Here is a 23,078-nt window from a genome sequence, read left to right as displayed (position 1 = left end):
GTAGGAGATATATCTCCAGTAGTAGATATGTATCTATGTATATCTATATATCTACATATAGATATAAATATAGGTCTAGATATAGATATAGATATATAGATATCAATAGAGAGAGAAAGAAATCTGTCTATCTAGAGGGAGAAAATTAGTTTAAGGAATTGGCTCACACAATTATGGAGGCTAAGAAGGCCCAAGATCTGCAAGCTAGAGACCCAGGAGCGCTGATGACGTAAGTTCTAGTCCATGTCCAGGTATGGGTTCAAAGGCAGAAGAAGACTGATGTCCCAACTCAAAGGCAGGCAGGGGAAGGGAATGCTCCTCAACTGGGCCAGCCTTTTTTTCTACTCAGGCCTTCAGTTGATTGGATGGGGCCCAGCCACATTGGGAGGATAGTATACTTTATTCAAATGTTAATCTCATCCAGAAACACCCTCACAGAGGAACCCAAAATAATGTTTAACCAAACATCCGGGCACCCTGTGGCCCTGTCAAGTTGACACATAAATAACCATCACAAAGTCATTGTGGTTTCCACTTTACTAGGGGTTGGAAGTTACCGGTTAGTTTGTAAGCATCATCTGTTTTATTGCCCTAAGCCTGAATCCTCTGCCATTTATATACCCATCTTGTCTGAGATTTTGACCTTCAACTTCATATAGTCAGGAATAGAGTTGATGTTTTATTTATAGTCTCAGGGGCAAACACCCCTCCCCCTTCGGGGAAAAAAAAAACTACAGGGGACAAGAAACAAAACAGTGCAACTGAGAATGCATCCAACCTTTCCCACCGAAGGGCTGGGAGCAGAGTTTAGTTTTATTACCACACAAATTTTCCTTTGTCCTTCTTTTATCTCCTGACTTCTCCCATACATACTAATTAATTAATTGAGCATTACCTGTTTAAATCACTCAATCTGGATTCTTATAATGGCATGCCTATGAGAGTTCTAAAAGTTGGAAATGATTTAGTATTAGAGGTTTTGATTACATAGAATATAAAATCAAATAAAACGAGCAAATGATGAATAGAAGAGAGGAGTGAGGTTTGAAATTAGCCTTATTTCCTGTACACACAAGAGGCACACTTACGTTGGTTTTTATCTCGGCCTATTTTAGGAGTGATATATTTGGCTCACGACCAAAAATAGAAGATAAATAAGGACCTGTATCCTCTAAACCAGCCTCAGCACTATTGACATTTTGAACCTGATAACTTGTTGGGGGATGAGGGAAGGTGTCCTATGCATTCTAGGATGTTTAGCAGGGTCCCCGGCCTACAGCCATGGATACCAGTAGGACCCCCAAGTCGTGACAATCAAATATGTGTCTCATCATTGCCAGATGTACCCTAGGGGGCAAAATTGCGCTCAGTTGAGAAACACTGTTCTAGACATAGGAAAGATTTTATACTGTTAAATAGAAATGTACTAATTTTCTCTAGGTCAGACATCTTATTTATGATGCTTTATATATGGGATTCACGTTTGATGAGCATTATTTTATGCAAACACAGCTACTTGATTTGTTTCCTACATTCCTATTGGAATTGAGGAATTTGCTTTCCCAACACATTTCTTATTGTGAGAACAGATATGTGTTCTAGTCTCAGCTCTATTCATCTAGCAGTATGATTGTGACAAGTTAATGAACTTGGCCTTATTTTTTCCAGGTGTGTTACAAGGATAATGCAATTCAGGCCTCAAAGATGGCAGTGAGGAATCAATGAGTAACTTCCTATAAAACTGTAGTTGGCCTTTTGTAGCTGCTCAATAAATGTTAGTTCTGCTCATTATTGACTGTTATGCAGGGGCCACCATGGATTTTACTCTTTTGGAATGTGCATCTCACACCTGATATAAATAGTTCAATTGAAATACAATTCAGGTCCACCTCAGAGTCCTCAAACCCGAGTCACATAAAAGACACAGATAGAAAATATGGCCCTTCTTTTTGAGTGGAAGAAACTAAACAGCCTCTTTAAGAGATGAAGTCTTATTTCTTCCCTTCAGCCCAAGAGAGGCGGGGCTTTCTCTACACAGTATCTTTACTTCTCCTCCAAGCACACCAATCCCTTTAGCTGCTTGCTGCTGGAGTGTGGGAAGGTGGAGCTAGATACACTCAGTCCCATATCTGTTCTTGAATCCTCTGCCAGGCTGGCCACGTCCTTCCAGGCCAGCCCTTTCCTGCCTTTGAAGTGAGAACTCCTCTTATCATGAAATTGTCTGTTAATGTCTGCACTAATCTGGGGGAGAGTAGAAGCCAGTGTGTGTTGACTTAGCCTTAGCAGGCGTGAAGAATGTTATCTGTCTCCTGGTGCAAACCTTTGACCTCCAGGCCCCAGCTGGGGCATTAAGACACTGACCTATTTGTACCTCTGGTTTCTTCAGGAAATTTTGGGAATTTTTTGGTAGCAGCAGCCGCAGTAGCAGTAGTAATAAATAGTAGTCTTTGCTTAGCAGATACTTACTATTCACCAGACACGATGCAAAGTGCTTTTTCTACGAGCCCAAGTTTCAGCAAGCATCAACCCAGTGAGGTAGGGGTTATGATCACCATTTTAAAGGTGAGGACATTAAGGTTCAGAGAAATTCATGTTTCAACATCATATAGCTGCGAAGTGGTGAGCCCCGGATGTCAACCCAGATCCCCCTGATTCCAGAGCCCATGTTCTTAATCTCTAGACTCTGTTTCCCTACCCATGCATTCTCCAAAGTCACTGGACTAAAGAAGAAATTAGTTCCCAGAATGTTTAACTTAGTAATGCTGGCCCATCAAACAGAGATTTGAGAAAGAACCCTTTACTGCTTGTTAGCTGCACACCCATACATGGCCAGCGATTGGGATGGTGCTTCCTTGAGTCGTCCTTAGATGTAGAGAAAGAAACCAGAGCAATGCCCTTCTCTGTAGGCAGACCTGAGCTATAGGATTGAATCTCGAGCAAAATTAGGTATTCAATTAAGCCAGAGAGGGAGGGAGGGAGGGAGGCACGGACGGACAGACAGACAGAGACAGAGAAGTCTTCCTCTGCAATGTTATTCCTTCATTAATTTCACAACTGTTAAGCACTCACTGTATACCTGGCACTGAACCTTGCATTAGGAAGACACAACAAAAGACATGGCATCAGCCTCAAAAATTTTAGGAGGAGAGGTGGATAGATTATAATGAAGTGTTTCTGGTGGGTTTGGTGGCGAACGTTTGAAATGCCATGCTAGCATATGAGGGAAGTCGTCGGCTGGTATCTAGGCACAAAGAAGGCTTCAGATGGAATGTGACACGTGAGGTAGTCTTGAAAAATGGAGAGGTGAGTCTTACTAGTGTTAGAGGGTGTAGGCATCCTAGGCAGGAGGACAGGGTGAGCAAAGGCTGCAAATAACATAATGCATCTGAAGAGACAGAAAGATTCTAGGATGGCCAAAGCCCAAAGCATGAACTTTCTCAAAGATCACATGTTTTTCCCTGTAAAGAGCCAGGGCCATCTGATGCAAACTGCCATTTTGCATGTTGACTTCATGTAGCTTTTATATACCTGATTCCTGTTGCAGGTAACGAAAATCTCTTAACAGAGCTATGACAGCAGAGCCCATCGCTAAACATCTGTGACAGAAAGACAATGGTTCAAGCCTTATGCTAGCCACATACTTTGCATGTACCACCTGAGTAAATAAAGGCATCCCACATAAAGCCCAACTCAACGTGGTGACATCGTCGAAAGAAACACAGCTAACTGTGAAAGCGGCACAAAACAATTAAGACTTTATTAATTCCATGGAAAAATGCTCAAGGGGGCATTTTGCCACAGAATTCTCTTCTCTTGGACCATCCCTCTTCTAAAGGTTCCACTCATGGCGGCCATCACCCCAGATCTCCTAGTCACTCCCTAAGACCCCAGTTTGTCTTCCTGTGGCCTCTGGATCTATGTTTATTCATATGTTTTGGGGATCTCTCTCCACTTTAATATCGCTCTCTTTCTAATGCAAATTAATTTAGCCTCCAGTTATCTTCCCTGCCCACTAGGGCCTTCATTGTGCTCATCAGCCTGATGGAGAAACAGGACATCCTATTTAGAAGACAGGAGAGTGAGAAAGGCTCTGAATACTTATACTTTATACAGTTGTCCCTGTCAGTCCTGCAAGTCACTAGAGTGAGACACACCTAAGTCTGAGAACAGATTCGGTCTCAAATCTATGATCTTGGGCAAATAATACCTCTGGGCCTCAGTTTCCTTGTCCATAAAATGGAGGTAATTTTACCTATCCTAGGAAGCATATTAGAGGCCCATAGGCTAAAAGAGCTCTAATGTATAATGGGTTCAGCTTATATCCGTGGTTATAAGTGTTGTTGTATGCTGAAATTAGATACCTTGCTTTCCATCAGCTAGTAGAGGCTCATGTGGAAAACAGAGTTATTTGAAAAAGCAGCAACTGTGATAAACCTCACTATCAACTCCTGACTTAGAATCCAAAGTATAGTAATTAAATAGACTTCACTCTTTATCATCATTATTCAATTTAAAATTTTATACAATAGTCTCAGTAAGACTTTTCCAGGGCCACACCTTTTCCAGAGCTGAACTTAGCTCTGAAGGATGCTGTTAAGGAGCTAAGCTCTTAAGGAACTTAGCTCTTAGTCTTAATGATGGTGTAGTGTGTCAGGTTCCTAGGAAGCTGGGTTGTTTTTCTAGGCTGTGTGCTCCCTTGCATGTTGACCTGGATGGAAGATTTTTACTCATGTCAAGTTTTTATCCCTCCTTCAGTAAGACAAGAATATTATCTCTTAATGAAATTGTGAAATATTTATTTTCAGGGTGGTGGGAGTAAACGAAAACAATCATGGATACTTTAGTTAGTCAGTGCTCACAGGCCAAATCTGCACCCCGATGAGCCTGATTTTTGTTGTTTTGCAAAATATTGTGACAACAACAATAAAAATTCTGGTCCCTCCATTATTTTATTTAAGTACTTTTCTATGCATATGTCTAAGTTCTATATTGCAGTACATCATAACTGTTTACCATATTGCTACATAATCATCATAATTATTACTTTAATGGCCATGTAATCATCCATCTTGTTAACACATCATAATTTACTTAACCTAAATTTTCAACAATAGGAGACTGGCTGTTTTCCAATTTTCTCACTAGTATAAATAACCTCTAGGCTATATATTTGTGTATATAGTGTTTTCATTTTTTAGATTATTTCCTTAGGATATACTCCTATATTGGAATCACAAAGCCAAAGAATGTAAATTTTTAATAGTTTTTAAATAAATTGACGTACTTTTTTCAGTTTACAATGCTATTAGCAATACATTAGTATTCTACTTTTATTACAACCTTATCAATAATGTGTATTATTTTATATTCAACATGCCTTAAAAGCACCTCACTTTTCATTTTTGCATTTTCTCAAAAATAGCGAGTTTTAATCAAACATTTGTTTATCAATTATGCATTCTCTCATGTTTTAAAAAGCCAGTTTTAAAACCTATATAAATTTTGAACATCAAGAACCCTTGTCGTTCTCTCCCTTTGCCCAATAGTTATGTATATATATAATTAAATAAAGCCATGGATTTTTTTTCAAGCAAAACATTTAGTTGCACTCTTATATTAATAAATGAGATCTTGTGTATGAAAAATATAGAGAGAAGCCAGATAAAGTAATAGGAACATTAGAAAATAAAAATTAGAAAAATAAAGAAACTAGATCCGCACCAGCTTTCCCAAGGTCAAAAGCAGGGTTACAATTCAAGTGGTTCCGTTTCAGGACAGATCAGATGTTAATGACTTTCTCTCTAGTCTCCACCCTGCTCAGCCAACCTACCTTTTCAACTAGCAAACTCAGAAGCTCCAGCACACTGCTCCCAATATTTTCTTCTAAATTTTATCCCAGGAAAGCTTCCTGATGAATCGAACCTCCCAACCCCCCACAAAAAAAAAAAAAAAAAAAAAGAAAGAAAAAGAAAAATGCCTTCACGCCATTCCCAGCCTGATCTTGTTCCAGATCAAGTAACTACGTGGAAGCCCATCATATACGAAATGATTCCCCAAACCACAGCCCCATCAGGGCTGAATCCTAGAAATGCAGTTTTGCCCTCATTTCCAGGTGTCAAAAAATAAAATAGAGAAACAGAGCCACTTTAAAGTGGATGCCAGAGGAGCTGCCTTGCACGTCTTATGCCTCGAGCCTTGGAATCTTAAAACAGGGAAAATAACCTTTGCGCTGGGTCTAAAGCAACATGGTGCCCCAAAGAACTGTTTGCAAGGATAGCAACAAGAAAGCAGATACGATGACTACTGGACCGAACATTAAAATCATTGTGTAGAATTAGCGTCACTGTGTTAGCTTATCTGTACCAAGAGAAGTGCTTTCCTTCTATTGATGTAATTGTTCACTTACCCTTTCTCATAAGGTACCCAGCGCCTTTGTCTCCTAATCAGAACGCTATTTGGGCTTCTGCCTGAAGCTGTGCTTTCCTGAATAGCTGTTCTTTCTTTTTCTTTTTTTAATCTCAAATAAATGCTAGTTGCCTCTTACTTTGAAAGGCCTTTTATTTTTAGATTAACACAGACAACTTTGCCTGTTCCTGAGATGGATGTCCGCCAAATGGCGGAGGAACATTTCAAGAATACAAGCCATGATAAGTTTGTCCTGGAGTTGAGTAACCAGTGTCTTCACTAGAGCTTCCTCTTTGACCTAAGGATGTTTGTCCTGGTTTGTTTGACTAGGACAATTACTACATACCGGTAACTGGGAACATGAAGAAATAACGTACTGTATTTTCCCATTTCCTCTTGCAGCCTCAACCGAGGGTTCACCATAAACGTGGTTAGCCTTCGAAGCTGCTGTCCTGCCAGTCGGTATGAACGTGGTCTGGTCCTCACAGAAAGTCTGACTCGCAGCACTGCCAGAAGATATCCTTGGAGCATTGACAGATTAACCAGATTAACTGGGGGGATAAAAAAAATTCAGTCAAGATTATGGGTTTTGGAAAATCGTAGTTTGCCGTGGATTTTTAAATGAGGTGCATAATATACAGTGCCAACTCATTCCAAGCAGTCATTGGCAGACCATTAGCTGGAAAATTGCTTCCAGTTTTCATCACTGTGCATAACTCAAGCTCCCTTTAGGGAGCTGTCTGTGCCCTTCACTAGAAGTCCTGTTTTAGCATGGCAACTACTGGATTCTTTTATTATGTGTGCAGATGGCATGACGTGTTAGAAAAAAGTTACAGCAGTTCCGTAATCTCAGTGAAAGTGTTCGCCATATTACGCCCTGGAATGTCAACATGGTTTTGTTAGTTATGACATCTAAAGGTATTCTGTCCAACTCTTAAGCACTTTATAGGACAACGTGACACCAAAACGAATCAGCACGTTCAGTACATGTGAGAAAATGAGTATTTCCTTTTTTCTTTATAGATCTTGTCCTATTGCTGGCTCAGACTGTCCAAGACAAACTGCACTCCTGTCATATCCCCACTCGTTTGTGGTAGATCGGTGTAAATATGGCCACGATACTGTTAGACTTACTCTCTTGACACTTTACTGAACAACTGGATTCCTTGTAGCACCAGAGAGAAGGAGAAGTGGGCCCGCCGATTGTAATAGCTCTTGGTTCCTCGCACCTAGACACAACTTACCACATGCACACACAAATGCTCAAACGCAGGAGGCTTCTGTTTGGCCAGTGTGCATAGTCTCTCAGTCTATAGAAGAGTTCTTCCCAAGAAAAAAAGGAGAGTGGCCTTCTTTTCATCAAAGACCGTGGTAGCTTGATGGTAGGGGCAACAGAATATGGTTTTCCTGTGTGGTCTGATTTTAAGACTTTGGAAGACTTTCTAGGTCCAGTTGAAATCACAGCTCTGTGAAGAGAAAGAAACAGCAAGTGACCCCCCAGCATGCTGAGAGACGGAAAGGGGGCTAATATGACACTAGGTTCCTTCTTCAAGAGAAAACTTACTAGTCCCTTTAATTCTTTCTGGGATTATACCTACAATTAATTTTTTTTTTTACTATGTTTTACAACAAAGCACAGTCCTGTGAAACAGGTCAATCTAGTTATTGCTTATCTTTAAGCATTAGAGAAATGTCTGTATTGACTGACCCTTACCTATACTTTAGCAATTTTTTTCCTGAAAATTTAAAGTTGGCTAAATCAAAAACTCAGCAAAGTATGTTCTATGTGCCCATGATCTCAGCTTCGGACAGACAGGCCTCAGAATCTTTTCTGTAAAAACGTACATAACACCTCTGGGAGCCTGCCGTCATGCCCACCCATTGTCCGCTCTCCCTGCATCTTGCCCCCCCTGTGGGAGGGGGGGTGTCTCAGGATATGCACAGCTGATCAAAAAATGCCGACTGAGAAACAGGCTGTGAACAGATTTGGAAAACTAACAGGGAAGGGGAAAGAGATCCCATCACGCAGCAGGACAACGCGCCACGAGCCTACTGGGTTGTAGTGCCAAAGAAGGGGACTTCCAAGAAGGAACTTGGAGGAGTGGCAGTCACCGCCAAGATCTGGCCCGTCGCCGGGGTAGCAGCAGGACCACCAGCCCCTCGGCAGACCGTAATTCTTCACAAATTCAGAATTAGGAGGCCAAACCCTGGCTGCCGGCAGCTCTGGACATAACATCCCAGTCTCCAGCGCCCGCTCCTGAGTTTCAATTCCAGTGACAGGGCCTCTTCATTCATTCATTCATTCCTTTATTCAGCAAGCATTTTTCGAGCACCTACTATGTGCCAAAAATTGTATTCAGGCAGCAACATGTACAAGGCAGACTCTCCTGCCCTTATGAAATATCTCCTCCCGAACAGTATCTCCACCTCACTTTTTCCACAGCGGAAACTGCATTCAAACACACGCTCCCTGCCAGAGTAACCTGGGAGAATGCGCAGGGCGGCAGGTAGCTCCCTTGCCTGAGGAAGTGGGCAGCGGAGGAAGAGGTAGTAGACAGCATCAGCCCACATATTTGCAGCCTTCATGTACAGCCCACCCTCCCAGGGCCTAGATTAGGCTGGTAAGAGCTTCCCAAAGCAGCTTTCAGTTGCTTTCCTTCTTATCTACCCTAGTCACCCACATTCCCATCCTTTATAGAGATACAACCGTTCCTCATTACGCTGGATTCTCTGACACTCCAAATCTATAACTAGTCCTGGGGACACAGAATTGGGCCTGATGAATCCAAAAGAACCACTGCCAGATGCTGAGATACTGCAGTTGGGAATTAATTGGTTCAGCCAGGGACGTTCTGGGACTATCACTAACACCCTCGGAAAGCAGGACATGCCTGATGCTGCAGATGTTCATTAAATGATGGCGGTTCGTCCTTGCTTACTTTGGCTTTTACAAAATATGTTCTGAAAAAATTACATAAGTTGAATTTTCTAGCCTTTTTATTTTTTTTTCAAAAGAGTGCTGAAAAATTACGAAAAGATAGTGGGTAAAGATGGAAATGGGAAAGGCCAAAAGACAAGACAATGAAAGAGCCCAGTTGAGGATGAGTTCTCTAAAAATGCCTTAATTCCTTCATGAACCGCATATTGCATATGAACTACTACCGTTCTCCAAACTGTTCACCTCTTTTTGAAATCATGTCTGGGGGATAGTTTTGGAAACATGGTGGCATAAAATCTGAGCAGTCAGGAGCTAAACCAGCAAAATGGAGAAACGCTGCCATTTGCAGGCTCGAGATTCTTTGTTAGGTGTCGATCTGCAGTTACCCACAGTTACTTCCTGCTGGGCTGCACCTGCTTCACAAGGTGGGTGCAGGAAGTTTCACCTCCCAGAAGTTCCGAAATGGCTGGGGTGAGTTTTGTTTCGTATGAAGCAGGGGACAAGGAGATATGGGATAAACATTTTGATGTCTAAAGGCTGTAAACTGTTGATGTCTGCCTTTTCTTTTTACTTAAACCCGTGCTACACCTTGCATTAAAAGGCAAAAGGCTGGCACCCACACTTGTGCAGGAAAGGCACTGTTAGGAATGAACAGAAATGAATAATTACCAGACTCTCTGGAGTGCCGAGGGGATTCGCTTGTCCTGCTCCAGAACAGAATTTAAAACATGCAGAGCATGGTGGTTCTGTGTGGTAAAGCGCGAATCACTTCAGTAGTTTATGACACACCTAGAAGGCTAGAGTCCCGGCAAGCTTTCTTTGTGGGTAATGACTCGTCTTCAAATCCCTGCTCAGGCTGTGTGAGGCGCCACCACACACCTGACTGCTACCTCCAGAATATGGGTACACAGCACAGGGGGTGTCTCCAGAGTCACTGCTAATAAAGAATCCTTAGTTCTGAGAGAATTCTGCCATTTTTAACATTCAGGGGAGAAAAGAATATCACTTTATGTGAGACGATAAACTCAGGATGAAAACCTTGAATGGATTTATCCCCTTGGTTACTTCCAAATGCTTTCTCTGTCTGCAAATGTCACAGAATTGATTTTGGATAGGAACACTGAAAATCGCCCGGAAGTGAAGTTCTCGAGACGCCCTAGCACTTTAGTTTCACCAAGACTTCCTCTTCCCACTGCATTAGCAGCTTCATTCTTTGTGATGTTTTTCTCCATATTCTTTTGAGTAATTTGGTTTCTTGACAACTAGACTTAAGGCTGCTGTAGTCTCTTTTTGAACACCTAATCTTTGGAAATGACATAAATTTCTTTATGCCTTAAAGGCTGTTTTTATTTGCCTTTCCCACAGCCCTTTCCACCCCACGTTTTTGCTTTATTTTGTGTTTTTTTTTCCTTTTAATGTCTTTCTTCTTTTAACATAGTTCTGTGGGTAGATCTCAAATAATCTATAAAGGACTAAACAGAAAAATATATCACCTTTTTCCCCCCCAGTACTATTATTCCTTCTTAAGCTGGATCTTGGTGAAAGCTTACTGCCCAGATGCCAGCGGGACATGGATTCTCATCTGTCCAGGGTGTGACTGGTCAATGCTACTAATCAAAACGGGGCCCAGGAGATCATGAAAGAGGACAGACCAGGAGATGCGACTGCTCAGGGCACAGCTGGGGATTCTATCTCAGAGACAAGCAGATCCTCTCTCTTTAGTCTCCTTGGTTCTGCATCTAATCCTATATGATTTCTGGCACCACTGCACAACCTCAAGGTCGAAGAGGGCTGCGTTCCCACTATTTTGTCCTGGAGATTTGGTCTAGTAGGGAGACAGGGAGCATTCTTTTGAAGGCTTAACCACCTGTGGAAAGCGTACAGAGAAGTTGGCCCAGTGCACAGGGTGGTCCTGCCACAAAAAGAGAAAAACAGGTACCCCTTGGAGATTCTCATTTGGGAAGATGGCTAGAGAGGCCGTCTCAACCCTGATTTTCTTCTGGCCATCATCACGGCCCTGCAGGGAAAACTCTGGGCCAGAGGGGGAGAGCTCTCTGTTTCTAAGATCTAAAAATCTTAGAGCGAAATTCACCAGTGAGAAATACAAAAGAGAAGTGCCATTGAGGATGGGTCTAGTTTTAGACCTCCTGCAGCACAAAGACTGAGAAATAACTTCTGCAGAACAGCAAAAAAAAAAAAAAAAAAAAAAAAAAAAAAAAGGGTGTAAAAAGCTTTGTAAAACTCAAGTTTCATTTGCCATGTAGGGCTGCTTCAAAGTCTTCAGGAGCTCCAAGAATTCTTACCTCAGCCTCCTTTCCTAATTACATCAAGCACTAGACGGCACAAGCAACATATACCTAATAATAAAATTTCAGAGGAACCATATGACTTGCATTGAATTGCTGTTGACTGGTTGACAAAAGTGTTGTGGATATTTGGACATTATTTCTGATCATGTAATATCCTTTTCCTATTTGGAGCCAATATTTGGGGGTTTGTTTAATTGCTTGTTTGTTGTTGTTGTTTTCCAAACCTCAGACATTTATTTACAGAATCCTTAGGCTCTTAAACCCAGGCTTTTTTTTTTTACCTAAAGTACAGAATGATAGAAACAGCCCTACTATTGTGAATGACAAAGAGATGGTAAGATTCCCAGAGTTGGAGACACTAACACCTGAAACATTTAAGACACGAAGGTTCTGCTGGTTACCTACTGCATTGTTATAGCCCTTTAAATTTCAGTGGATCGGATGCAAGCACATAAACAAGCTGCTCTCACGTGGCTCTGCCACATTAGTGCACACACGGCTACCAAATGTGGACTTCTAAGCTGGGTTGATGTTTCCGAGCACACAGATCTGTTTCATGTGATTATATTTATTCACCACCACCAGCACCGAAATTCTATAAAATGTATTCAAATCCAAAAAAAGTCTAAACCAAGAGATGATTCTTAGAGCATTAGTTCTCTCAGGGTGTAGGAGCCAATTTTGCAACATAACCTTGAAGAAACAATTGTTTGCCATTAGATGCCTTGAGTGTCTGATGGTTGGTTGCTCCTGTCTCATTCCACAAGCTGATGGTGGTCTTCTCCCATCTCCCCAGAGATTAGCCTGGCCTGCCTCTAAAACAGCACAAATACCATCAAAACACCTGTTGAAGCTCTGAGGAGCTTCAAAATCACCAGAAAGAAGCTGTACCCTCTTCCATGAGTGTTTGCCCCGCTGGGGGTCATCAGGATTCCACTCACTTAAACTCACATGAAGGCAATTTGAAGTCTCTCTGGAGGCTCTGGATGACCTCTCCACACCGCCTTTCCTCCACCAACAGAAAAATGCTCTCCTTACAAGGCTGCGTTTGAAGAGACGGTGGTTGAGCTAGTGAAAAGAGTTCACGTTGCAGAGAGCTGAAGAATGCCGGGTTCTTGACTTTGCCCTCTCGGTGTCTGTCCTAGTTGGCACAGAAGTGACTAGTCTGCTAAAAGGCCAAGCCAGCACAAATTTTTTTGATACTAATTCTACCAAAACTCTTGTGCCACTAAATCATACTACTCTTGTTCCAATTAAGCCAACTACTTAATGTCATTAGGCACTAAATTAAATAGCTGCACACAAAATTTTAGAGAAGATCGATATTGTGACAAAATTACATATTAGCAGTAAAAAGTGCCTGAGAAAAGAAAATATTGATCTTTTGTGGTTTATATACTTGAGTTATTCTTAGGACTTCGTGGACACTGGCACTTCTCTGATAAAGAGGAAGATGTTTTAAATTCAAGAATATGTGAATTCAGTAGAACTCGCCCATCTCTAAAGGCCTCTGCTCCTCTGTTTGGGATGCTAGCCATCCCGCCTTAGCAGACAGGGTTGTTCAGAGGTTAACATGAGCTAATTGGAGGAGCTGTCCTATATCAACAACATCGGTGTAATTATGGTGGTGACCAGGCTACAGGCTTTAGTCAGTGAGCCTTTTCACTTTACGCCTTCTCCTCATTGCTGTTATTACTAAGACTCCATTCTGAGATTTAAAAAGGTAAAAGAAAAAATACTAAAGTACCAGTCAGCATTTTGCACACATGCACACTCGCTCATGCACACACATACATGCTTCTTCCAATATATGGGGCCTGGTCTGCAGAGCCCACATCAAAGATGCCCATTTATCTCCACCGCTTTGCCTCCCAGAAACTTAGAGTACTATGACCTTGTCCTCTAAAGAGTGAGAGAACCTGGGCTTGGCTTAATGCAGACAAAGGTTGCCAGTCTCAACCGCAGCGAAGACCAATGAGAGTGCAAAACTGACAAACTGAGAGTCACAGGAAGCTTCTTGATGAGCTACCGTACATTAGTATGTGTTCTAGGAAAGAAAAAGGAAGAAAATCACACAATATGAATTGCATATAAGACCAGCGCTCTTAATAGTGTATGGGGGGCGGGGGGGAGGAATCAGATTTGAAAAAAAAAAAAAAAACCTGGTTCACTTTTTTACAAACATTAACAAATGTAGCTATAAAAGCACATTTCATAGTACAAAAGCCTACATGGATGGTAGACATTTTTATAGCTTCCTTAAGCGGGTAGTTAAACCAGCAGTCTAAATTCTCTTAGTCTCCTAGGAGTGGTTCATTAAATAAATATTTTCCATATTCATTGCCCACAACTGTGGTTTTTTTTCTCTATGCACCCTAGAAAAATTCCCAAGACTGGACTTGAGAGAACACAAGAAACTTATGTGGTAAAATAAGAGTGCCTTTTCTGTTGGACGTTCATTTTAGTTCCTTGGATTCCCAGGGCATACAATGTTTAGAAACTTTTTCCTCTAAACATCAGAATTATTGTGCACCGCAATTTGGAACCACCAATTTCCACATCTTAAGCAGCTATCGACTTGCCAGTTCCCTTTGGGTCTCCTTTATATTTTCTTATAACGTTTTCTTCTGTTTTGGGTTGTCCTCAAAAAAAGAAATGGGGGGCATGATTCTTTTTAAATTGATAGAAATGAAACTGTACAGATTTTTGCCCCCTTGTATCTATGAGCATGATCTCTATCAGGCTTGAAAATCTGCTTTTATCATTTTGTACATTTGACTATTTTGTATTCAGCATTACTTGATTCCTTATGTGCATGGCAATGTATTAAAATGTGGGATTTCTATTACCGTGTCAAAGTGTTTTGATTCTGGTTTTCAACATATATCCTTGGAAAAAAAATTACATTAAATTTTTTATTTCTATTTTCTTCAGCTCATCAGCTTTGCAGAAGAGAAAGAAAAGTTAACAGCATTTCACTTTCCCTGAGTTAGCTAATGATGCAATTCATGGTGGAAAATTGTCCTCAATTATGCTGTGTTTCCTGGAGAAATAATATATGTGCAGTGAATTTGTGGCCTCCCTCCAGCTCCCAGCACACAGAATTCCCACAGCACCAAATCCCACCAGCATGATCACTATTACTGTTGAATGCGTCAGTGTTGAGCACAGCTGGGCAAAACACACCACCCTCTTCATTCCCACATATGGTAACACCCTAGAAAGAGTTGGGACCACAAGTCTTGGCCCACCAATTTGCTCTCACCCTGGAGAGCTTTAAGAGCATGTAATGATATTTCCCAGCACCTCCATATTCATCTCCCTCAGGTGCTAACAGTTATCAAATATGTCTTTTATCAACAGAGATACTGACCTTCAAATAACACCTGCCCAATAGTTCTGGGATTAGAAACCAGTGTTTCCAAACAGATTTGGCACAGCCCGTTCTTTAGTTCAGCGAACATCTGTATACACACCACTCTCGGCCACGTATTTACAAGATGCCTTTTATTTCCTCAAATTACAAAAAAAAAAAAAAAAAATTCACTGTTTCAGATGATACACTGAATTCATACAACAGGTTATTTTACCTGCTCTAAACTACCATTTTCACCTGTTCTTTTCTCAAGGAGACATCATAATGGTGCTTACAGCTACTATGACTTTACTTAATAGGACGATTTGCCTCAACTTGTACCAGAGACACACCACTACCCCAGAAAGGAAGAGGCACTTATAAATTGCAGGAAAAAGAAAGAAAGTACCCATTACCTTTTTTATTACATGTTTACTGTACATCTAAGTTTTTGGTTTGTTTTTTTTTTTTTCTTCTCAGAAAAGGTTTCCCAAGAGCAAAACCTGTGATAATATTTTAGGTTAGATTACTGACAATGTATAAACCTTCTAAATATGTCTAAATAGCTTGTAACTCTAACAGCACAATTAACTCCTAGTTTCTATTCATACAGACTAAGAACAGAGGAAAATTGGGTGACCTTTTTCATCAGTTACCTTCTTTAGAAGATTTAAAAGAAGAGCCCTAAGACCCAACAAGATCTTTGTCTTGAACTTTCTTGAATCATTTCTGACCATTCCTTTTCTTCTTGTCTCTTTCTCTTATTTTATTTTATTTATTTTATTTTATTTCCTTTTCCTCTGTCAGTTCTCTGCCTTTAACTTACTGCTCCCTTTCTGTGCGCTTGTCTTGATACCTTTTTCTACCGTACCTTCCACTCCGTCTACCTCATCTCCTCTCTCCCTTTTTTCCTTCCCATCTCTATCTCTCTCCTCCAACCCATCTTATCTTTCTCTTTTTCCTCTCTGTAGGATAGAGAACTTATCTTATTTGTATTTGATCCCATATCTTAGCACATATTAATTGCTCAATAAATACTAGGTGAACTGAATTAAACTTGGCGCCACATTCTTCCCAGCTTATTTTCCTCCTACTGAGCCTAGTAACCCCCACTAACATATCATTAAGCAAATTAACTCATAGTAATAAAGACTATGGCCAGATGCAGTTTCTGAAGTAGGCGAAAGCTTTAGGAATAAGATTACCTAGGTAGCTTTAGGCAGTCCATGCCAGAAGCAGGCAAATCCCCTACATACCACTTGATAGTACAAAGAAAAGTGTTCCTGCCATCTCAGTGTTTGTGGAATTTGTACTTGCCTGAGTAAACATGGTGGCCATCTGTGGATGTTTGTGAGAAGCTCAGTTGAGGCCTCCAAAAACTTTTGTTGACCTAAGATCACTCAGAATATTAGGATTTTATAAAATCCCTCTTTGAAATCTGGTACAGGTCTACTAAGTGCCAGATATTTTGAGCCAGAGGCTGCTGTCTCCAATTGAGAAGCTTTCTTAATAATGATTATGAAATCACTCAGACTGTTAAGATTTTTTCTGCATATACATCTCTTTTTATGACATATAGATATATGTACATTGTATAATAGCTTTTTACTACCTTTAATGATTGTGCACATACATTGAAGAATCAACTAAAAAATAAGTTTTTATAAAGGCAATCACTTTCTTTCATTTTTGTACACAGCTAGGAAAGTGTAAGGTAGGAGTGGATCATGAGAACTGTGTACCGTTGTTTCACAAGTGATGATGTCCTCATTCTCATGAGAAATAGAAAACTTGTTAAGGTCCTATTTTCTCCCTTATCTCTCTGTCCATTTGGAAGTGTAACCCAGATATGATTAAGTTCCTCTATTGCCCAGTCTCTAGAGGACAGTCCCACAGGGAAATAAAAACACCTGAAAACATATCCAAATTTTCCTTTGTCCTTCATAAGACTTGCAGGGCAGAATATGTTGGTGTGAGTGTGTCTTACACAGAAAATACCTTTAAAATCCTTTCCTTCTACACCGCCCTTATTTCCCATCCAAAGGCAGCTACTTCCCTTCCTTGCCTCAAATATTTCTCCTCTGCCACTCTCAACTCCCAAACAAGAACTGTTCCATCCACTAGATTTCTGGATCTAGTCTCCCTTTGTACCCTCTTTCATTCTATTCCCATTTTTCTCTTCTAAATCTCAGTCCGTTTCCATGTACTTTTCCCATTTTGCTTCCCCAGCTGTGCTTTTCTGTATCTATTGCCCCAATTCTGTCTCCCAAACTCTAGTAAACATTAGCTTTTCTTTAGTGAACAAGAGAGGGGTAAAGATGTGATAATAGGGTATTTTTTTCCTAATAATTTTCTTTACTGATTTTTCTTAATAGGTCTTGCCCCAGAACTGTAGTCTAGAGGATCAAAAAATGAGGAGTAACAGGTTAATAAGGTTGTCGTTGATGGCTCAGATTCTGCCTTCAGAAAGTAAGTCTTCCAGGGCTCACAGGCTTTTCTGTTTATTAATTTAACAAACGCAGCTGGATGTTGTTATTTGTCTTATGTGCCATGAACTGTGTGCATGGTACCGAGCTAAGAGCTAGTGACTCAGAGATGAAGGACATTTTTCCTGCCCTTAAAGATCTATCATCCTGAGATAGAGAAATCAGGAGCTCAACAAATGATTTCTTCTTTAAAATGCAAATACATCTGGAAGGATAATAACTTAAGCCCCAGTCATCCTCAGGCACTGGGAGGGGGAGAGATGTAAGAATTTTTCATGTCAATTAAGCTCTGAAACCACAATATAGGTACTTTACCTACGCTTAGAGACCCACAATGCACATTAGCATATTAAAGGCTCTGAGAAGTCTTGCAGGAAACAATCATATCCATTTATTCAGTGCAGCATTTTCAAAATTCACTGAAGCATTGCTTATTTTCCCCTAGAGAATACCAACTCCCAATCCTTAGAACAAGCATTTTTGAAAATGCCATTCAAAGCCAATCTTTATTAGCTTGACCCCAAAATGTTATCTCAACCAGGTGGGCATAAATTCCCGCAGGAAATGAGTGGTGCAGAAAACAGTGCTCCTGAGAGGGTGATGGAAGCCCACGGCCAGAAAATGGGCTAAAAACAAACTCGTTAATTTCTATTAATAAAAATAATTATGGAGCATCTCTGTGAGCTTATCACCTCATAGCTCCACCACTAAACATGGATGGGAGAGGGGACAACAGCAGAGTCAATTGGGCCAAGGCTCACATATCTCTGGATTTTAACTTTCTTTGCTGGAATATTGTGGGTTTGGAACAGATGAAGTCCAGTATCCCCTTGCAGAACAAAATTTTAAGGCCAATTACAACCTCGTACCGCCTTATCTTCAGTTGCGCTTTCTAAGAGAACTAAGCACATATTTAAAAATTTAGAAGCTCCAGTTTACTGTATCTTCCCTTCCTTCTTAAGACTGAAGAAGACTTTATTTTACGTGTTTTTGTCTCACAAGTGTTCTGGCGGATTTTCAAAGGAAACAAGACCTGGGACCGCAATTCAAGCGATCGCAGGAGCACAAAAGGCCCGCAGCGGGTGACTTCACCAACACAAAAAGGTATTGATTTTTATTGGTTAAGCCCAAAATCTTTAAAAAATTTTTCTTGGACACAATGGAACTAGGGAAAAGTCATTCAAAGAATTTTTTTTTTAAAAAAGAACAACTGGCGTTAAACTTGACACTTTAGGTATTCTACCTTTAATGATACCCTATTCAAAAATTAAATGAGGGGAGTTAGAGGCCGAATTCAGAGCTATACTTTAAAGAAAGATTTAGAAAGGTTTTCACTAACCCCTAGGAGATAGCATTTCTGAAAGCGTGTTGGCCTGTGTGTGTGCACATGTGTGAATGTATGTGTGAGCGTGTGTGAACTTGTACAGTAACGAAGATGGGGGACCGGAGGGGAGGAGGAAGAGACCGGAAAAGTTTCAAAGACCTGATTCCCCTTCAGTCAGGTTGACTTCCTCTCTGATCCTGGATGAGACAGGTAAATTCCTGCCTTTATTTTTTTCCCTTTGCATTTGCCTCTATCACATTTCCAAGTCATGCAGTGATGCTACTGCATAAAAATAGAATAGCCCTTTTTAAAGTTTTTTTTTAATATTTTATTTCATTTTGAAAAACAAAAATTGTTATAATGAGAATCAATCCTGACGAGTAAGTGATAATAGTCTCTGAAATACAATTTAATCGACTTTAACAAAAACAATAGCTATATTAACTGAGCGCTTACTATAGGTCAAGCATTCCTAACATTAACTTATTTAACCCTCACTACATTCTGTTAAATATTATTACTCTTATTTCACAGATGAAGAAATGAATGTTTACAGGGATTAAATTCTTAGGCCAGATCAGCTGGGAAACAGAATCTCAACCACGAGACTACACGCACATTCATAGAGCATCTACTAGACACGAGGCATTACGCTAACAATCTTTTGTATCAGTGATCCTTGACCTCTTCAAGATCACGGGTGCTCATCTGCCACACGGAGTATTGTTTGAGCCCTTTTATTACCTGTTCAATTTCAGAGGTGACATTCCATACTTGGAAGCCTTTTCTTAGCTCTAACTGTGTAGAAAAAAAAAAAGTTTTAATTAAAACAATAAAAAAGAATAATAAATGAAAAATTGTACCACATTAAAATTAATAAATTCAGTTCACAAAAGAGACCATTAAGAGAGTGAAAATGTCAGCGGCAGAGTAGGGAAAGATATTTGCAATTACCTGTATTACACAAAAGACTTGTATCTGGAAGATGCAAACAACTTCCACAAATCAATAAGACAGAGACAAATAATCTGAGGGAAAGACTGGTTAAAGAAAAAAGAAAAAAAAAAAAACAGATCACGAGTACTTTTGAAACTCTCCTGAAAGCTATGGTTGCTCTCAGTGAAAAAAAAATGTACCCAACACATAAACCTTTTACATAACATCTTTGGGGGGTTCAAGGACCTTCTGAACCCCTTCCCATTTTATGAACTCCTGCGTTTAGCTAACAGCAAAGGACTGAATTGATGAAGAAGAAATGATAGAGGAAGAAATGGAGCCAGTGATGACTTGGCCATCAATACACATGAAGTTGCTCTCACAGGAAGAGAAGAGGTAGTCATGAGTCATTCCACAAGTAGTTACTGGGTGCCTCCCATGGGGAGTATCATGCTAGGCCCCGGGAACACAACAGGAAATTGTGCAGACAAGGTCCCGTCCTTGTGGAGAATGTTGTTCAGAAGGAGAGACAGGTAAGTAAACAGGCATTTGATTTGTAGTCCTCATTCTGCATTTTTCAAGCTTCTCGATGCTTCCAAGGGACCAGCTAACTCAGTCCCGGTTGCACACAGTAAAGATACTGCTATTGCCCAGTTTTGTCCCAGTGTGTGAAGCTGAAAATATAATGAGCATTTCTGTTAACGAAAATATTTCTTTTATTGCCTTTGGTTAAAAGAAAAAAAAAAAGCAGATAGGCCTGCTCTTTCAAATGCTGATTCTACATCTGTCCTCCAAAATTGGTATTAATGTATTCTCTTCGAATTAGGACTTTTGATTTTCTGTAGATAACAAGAATATCAGCTATGCCTTTTGTTTGTGCCATTCCTGTTAAAATTTTAAACACCTTTTTTTTGTTCAATATATTATTCTATTCAGCCGAGGTCGGGGGTAAGATGGTCTGTGAGTAGGAAACCAAGTCCATATCCTGTGTCTTCGTATGATATCATTTCAAGCTTGTCAATGTTTTTTAACATTTACATGAATCCTTTTACTTATTCATAACCCATTTATTTCCACAAAGTAGTTGAGGCAATTCACTAGAAAAGGTACCATAAAATGGAAAGCTATAAATATGCTAAAATCAGCATCAGAGAAATTGTAGAGCAATTAGAAGATCAAGATAAGGATGTAGGTTGTAGCCTGTACACTTTGGCCATCATTATTAAAGAGGAGCCAGAAATGTCGTGTCAACCTTGGAGGCAGTCAAAGTGGTCTGATGTGGGATTTTACAACATCCATAAAAATAAACACAGATGTCTAGGGAAGAAGAATACTAAAGGCACATGAACTTTTAACATAAAACAGAAAAAAATGGTGCTCACTATGCTTAGGGCTATGCCTCCAACCCCTGGGAGTAGAATTCAGTCTTCCCTGATGATGAGAATGAACAAGTCAGATAAGACCACCTTGGGGGAAGTCAAATTTTCCTTCCCACTTAAGTCTGAGAAAATTTTCTTAACACCTCTTTCTAGGTGGGACCCTGAGTGAAGCAGCAGACAATGTCCCTGTGGCGTGTGCAGTAAATTTTTCAAGTAGCTGCTTCTTACAGTATCCCTCAAAGGCAGCAAAGGGCACAGCAACTATATGCAACCAGATGGAAAAATTCTATGGGGCCCAAAGTCACATGATCTCAGATTATGAGCTCGTCAAATCTTAAGGTTACGTAAAGATTGAGAATGAAGAATAAGCAAGATAATGTGCTCATGGCTAGGGTCCCCTAACAACCAATCTCAGTCATAATAGCAATCATGCTTGGAGCGTTTGCAATGTGGCAGGCTCTTAAGGCATTGTTTCATTTAATCCTTACGGTAATTCTCAAGGTAGGAACACTGATCAGGACTCTTTCAATTGTAACTTACTTTTTTTTTAATGGTTAAACAGCAGTAAGAACCTACACATATGTGTATGTGTGTATATATGTGTGTGCGTGTGTATATATGATATGTGTGTGTGTATATATACATATATACACACACACACATATATCATATAAAGACATACACACATAGAGGAGGGGGAAAAAGCAATTGTAGCATAATGTTAATAATTGGTAAACTTAGGTGATGAGAAGTGGGTGTTCACTGCATACTGTTATTTCAACTTTTCTGTAGATTTGAAATTATTCCAAGGAAAAAGAGAACAAAAAACAACCTCCACTCCCCCTTTCTATTCTTTTATTCTGCTTTATTTTCTGCAGAGCACCTAAAATTCTCTGAAATTATGCATTTATTTATTTGTTTATTCCGTTGATTATTGCATCTTCTTCTTCGTGAGAGCAGAGCTTTTGTCAGTATAGTAAACCACTTTACCCCAAGCACCTACACTAAAGTAGCACTTCATTAATAGTTGTTGAATGATGAATGACCCATCCAGATACACTTGACACATGTCACATCCCAGCCTCCTTAGGGACGTGTCTGGGAAGGGTGCTTTGAATACCTCCATCCCTCACTAAGCAAAGGGCCCCCAAATGACCATCAAATCAACAAACCTGCTGATTTGACAGGCAGTGCACCTAGACCTAGACACAGTACAGAGAAATAAGTGTAATGATAGAAATAAAATAAAGTAGAAGTTTCAGAAGCTACAGAAACAGGGAGATATCAATCTCAATGAGGGCATGAGATAGGTCCACCTGCAACAAAGATGACTCTGAGGCTCCTTTTCACTTTATGGAGGAACTTTGGTAAACCTTGGCCCAGTGAACCCTCAGATCGATTCTACAAGACAGGTAAAACTATTAGCCTATTGACAGAGGAAGGAACCAAATCCGAAAGTTTCACATCACTTGCCCAAGGTCCAGCACTTTTAACTTGCAGAGCCAAGATATGAACCCTGCTTTTCTTCGGAATAATTTGCCCTTTTCAATATACGATGAATCATTTCAAGGTCTTACAATTACTTAACATGCACCATTTTTAATCGCCGAATGAGTTATATGTTCATATATATATATATACGTATTGTGCCATACACATATGTATGTCACAATATGTGTGTATATACATATATGTACACACACACACACACACACACACTATTTGGGGATAGTGGTCAAAAGCACATCCCCAAATAGTTTATCACATAAAAGAAAACAGAGATTACCTGTCTAAAGGATAGAGCCTTATAAGAAACAATGACAACTCCTTATTTTGTCATTGAGATGATGTTCTAGACATATTGGATTTGAGCTAAGCTTCTGGGCCCTTTAAAGCAAGTGCTTCTGTCCCTTAAGCCACCGGCTTGCACTTCTGCTCGTGCACCT

General features: G+C 40.2%; 1 protein-coding gene across 2 annotated transcripts in view; it reads left to right on the top strand.

Moving 5' to 3' along the window:
* The window catches only part of SAMD12 (sterile alpha motif domain containing 12), a 343,905-nt gene extending 329,408 nt beyond the window's left edge, over positions 1-14,497 (top strand). The window contains exon 5 of one of the 2 annotated variants that reach the window (XM_036232982.1): positions 6,808-14,497. In XM_036232982.1, coding sequence (XP_036088875.1) covers positions 6,808-6,830 — 23 coding nt within the window. In that variant the 3' untranslated portion in view covers positions 6,831-14,497. The other variant, XM_036232981.1, reaches the window with a different exon arrangement.
* Positions 14,498-23,078: the final 8,581 nt, after the last annotated feature.

This window comes from Rousettus aegyptiacus, unplaced genomic scaffold, assembly GCF_014176215.1.
Source record: "Rousettus aegyptiacus isolate mRouAeg1 unplaced genomic scaffold, mRouAeg1.p scaffold_m13_p_15, whole genome shotgun sequence".
Classification (NCBI taxonomy): Eukaryota; Metazoa; Chordata; class Mammalia; order Chiroptera; family Pteropodidae; genus Rousettus; species Rousettus aegyptiacus.
This window is presented reverse-complemented; position numbering and strand designations above follow the sequence as displayed.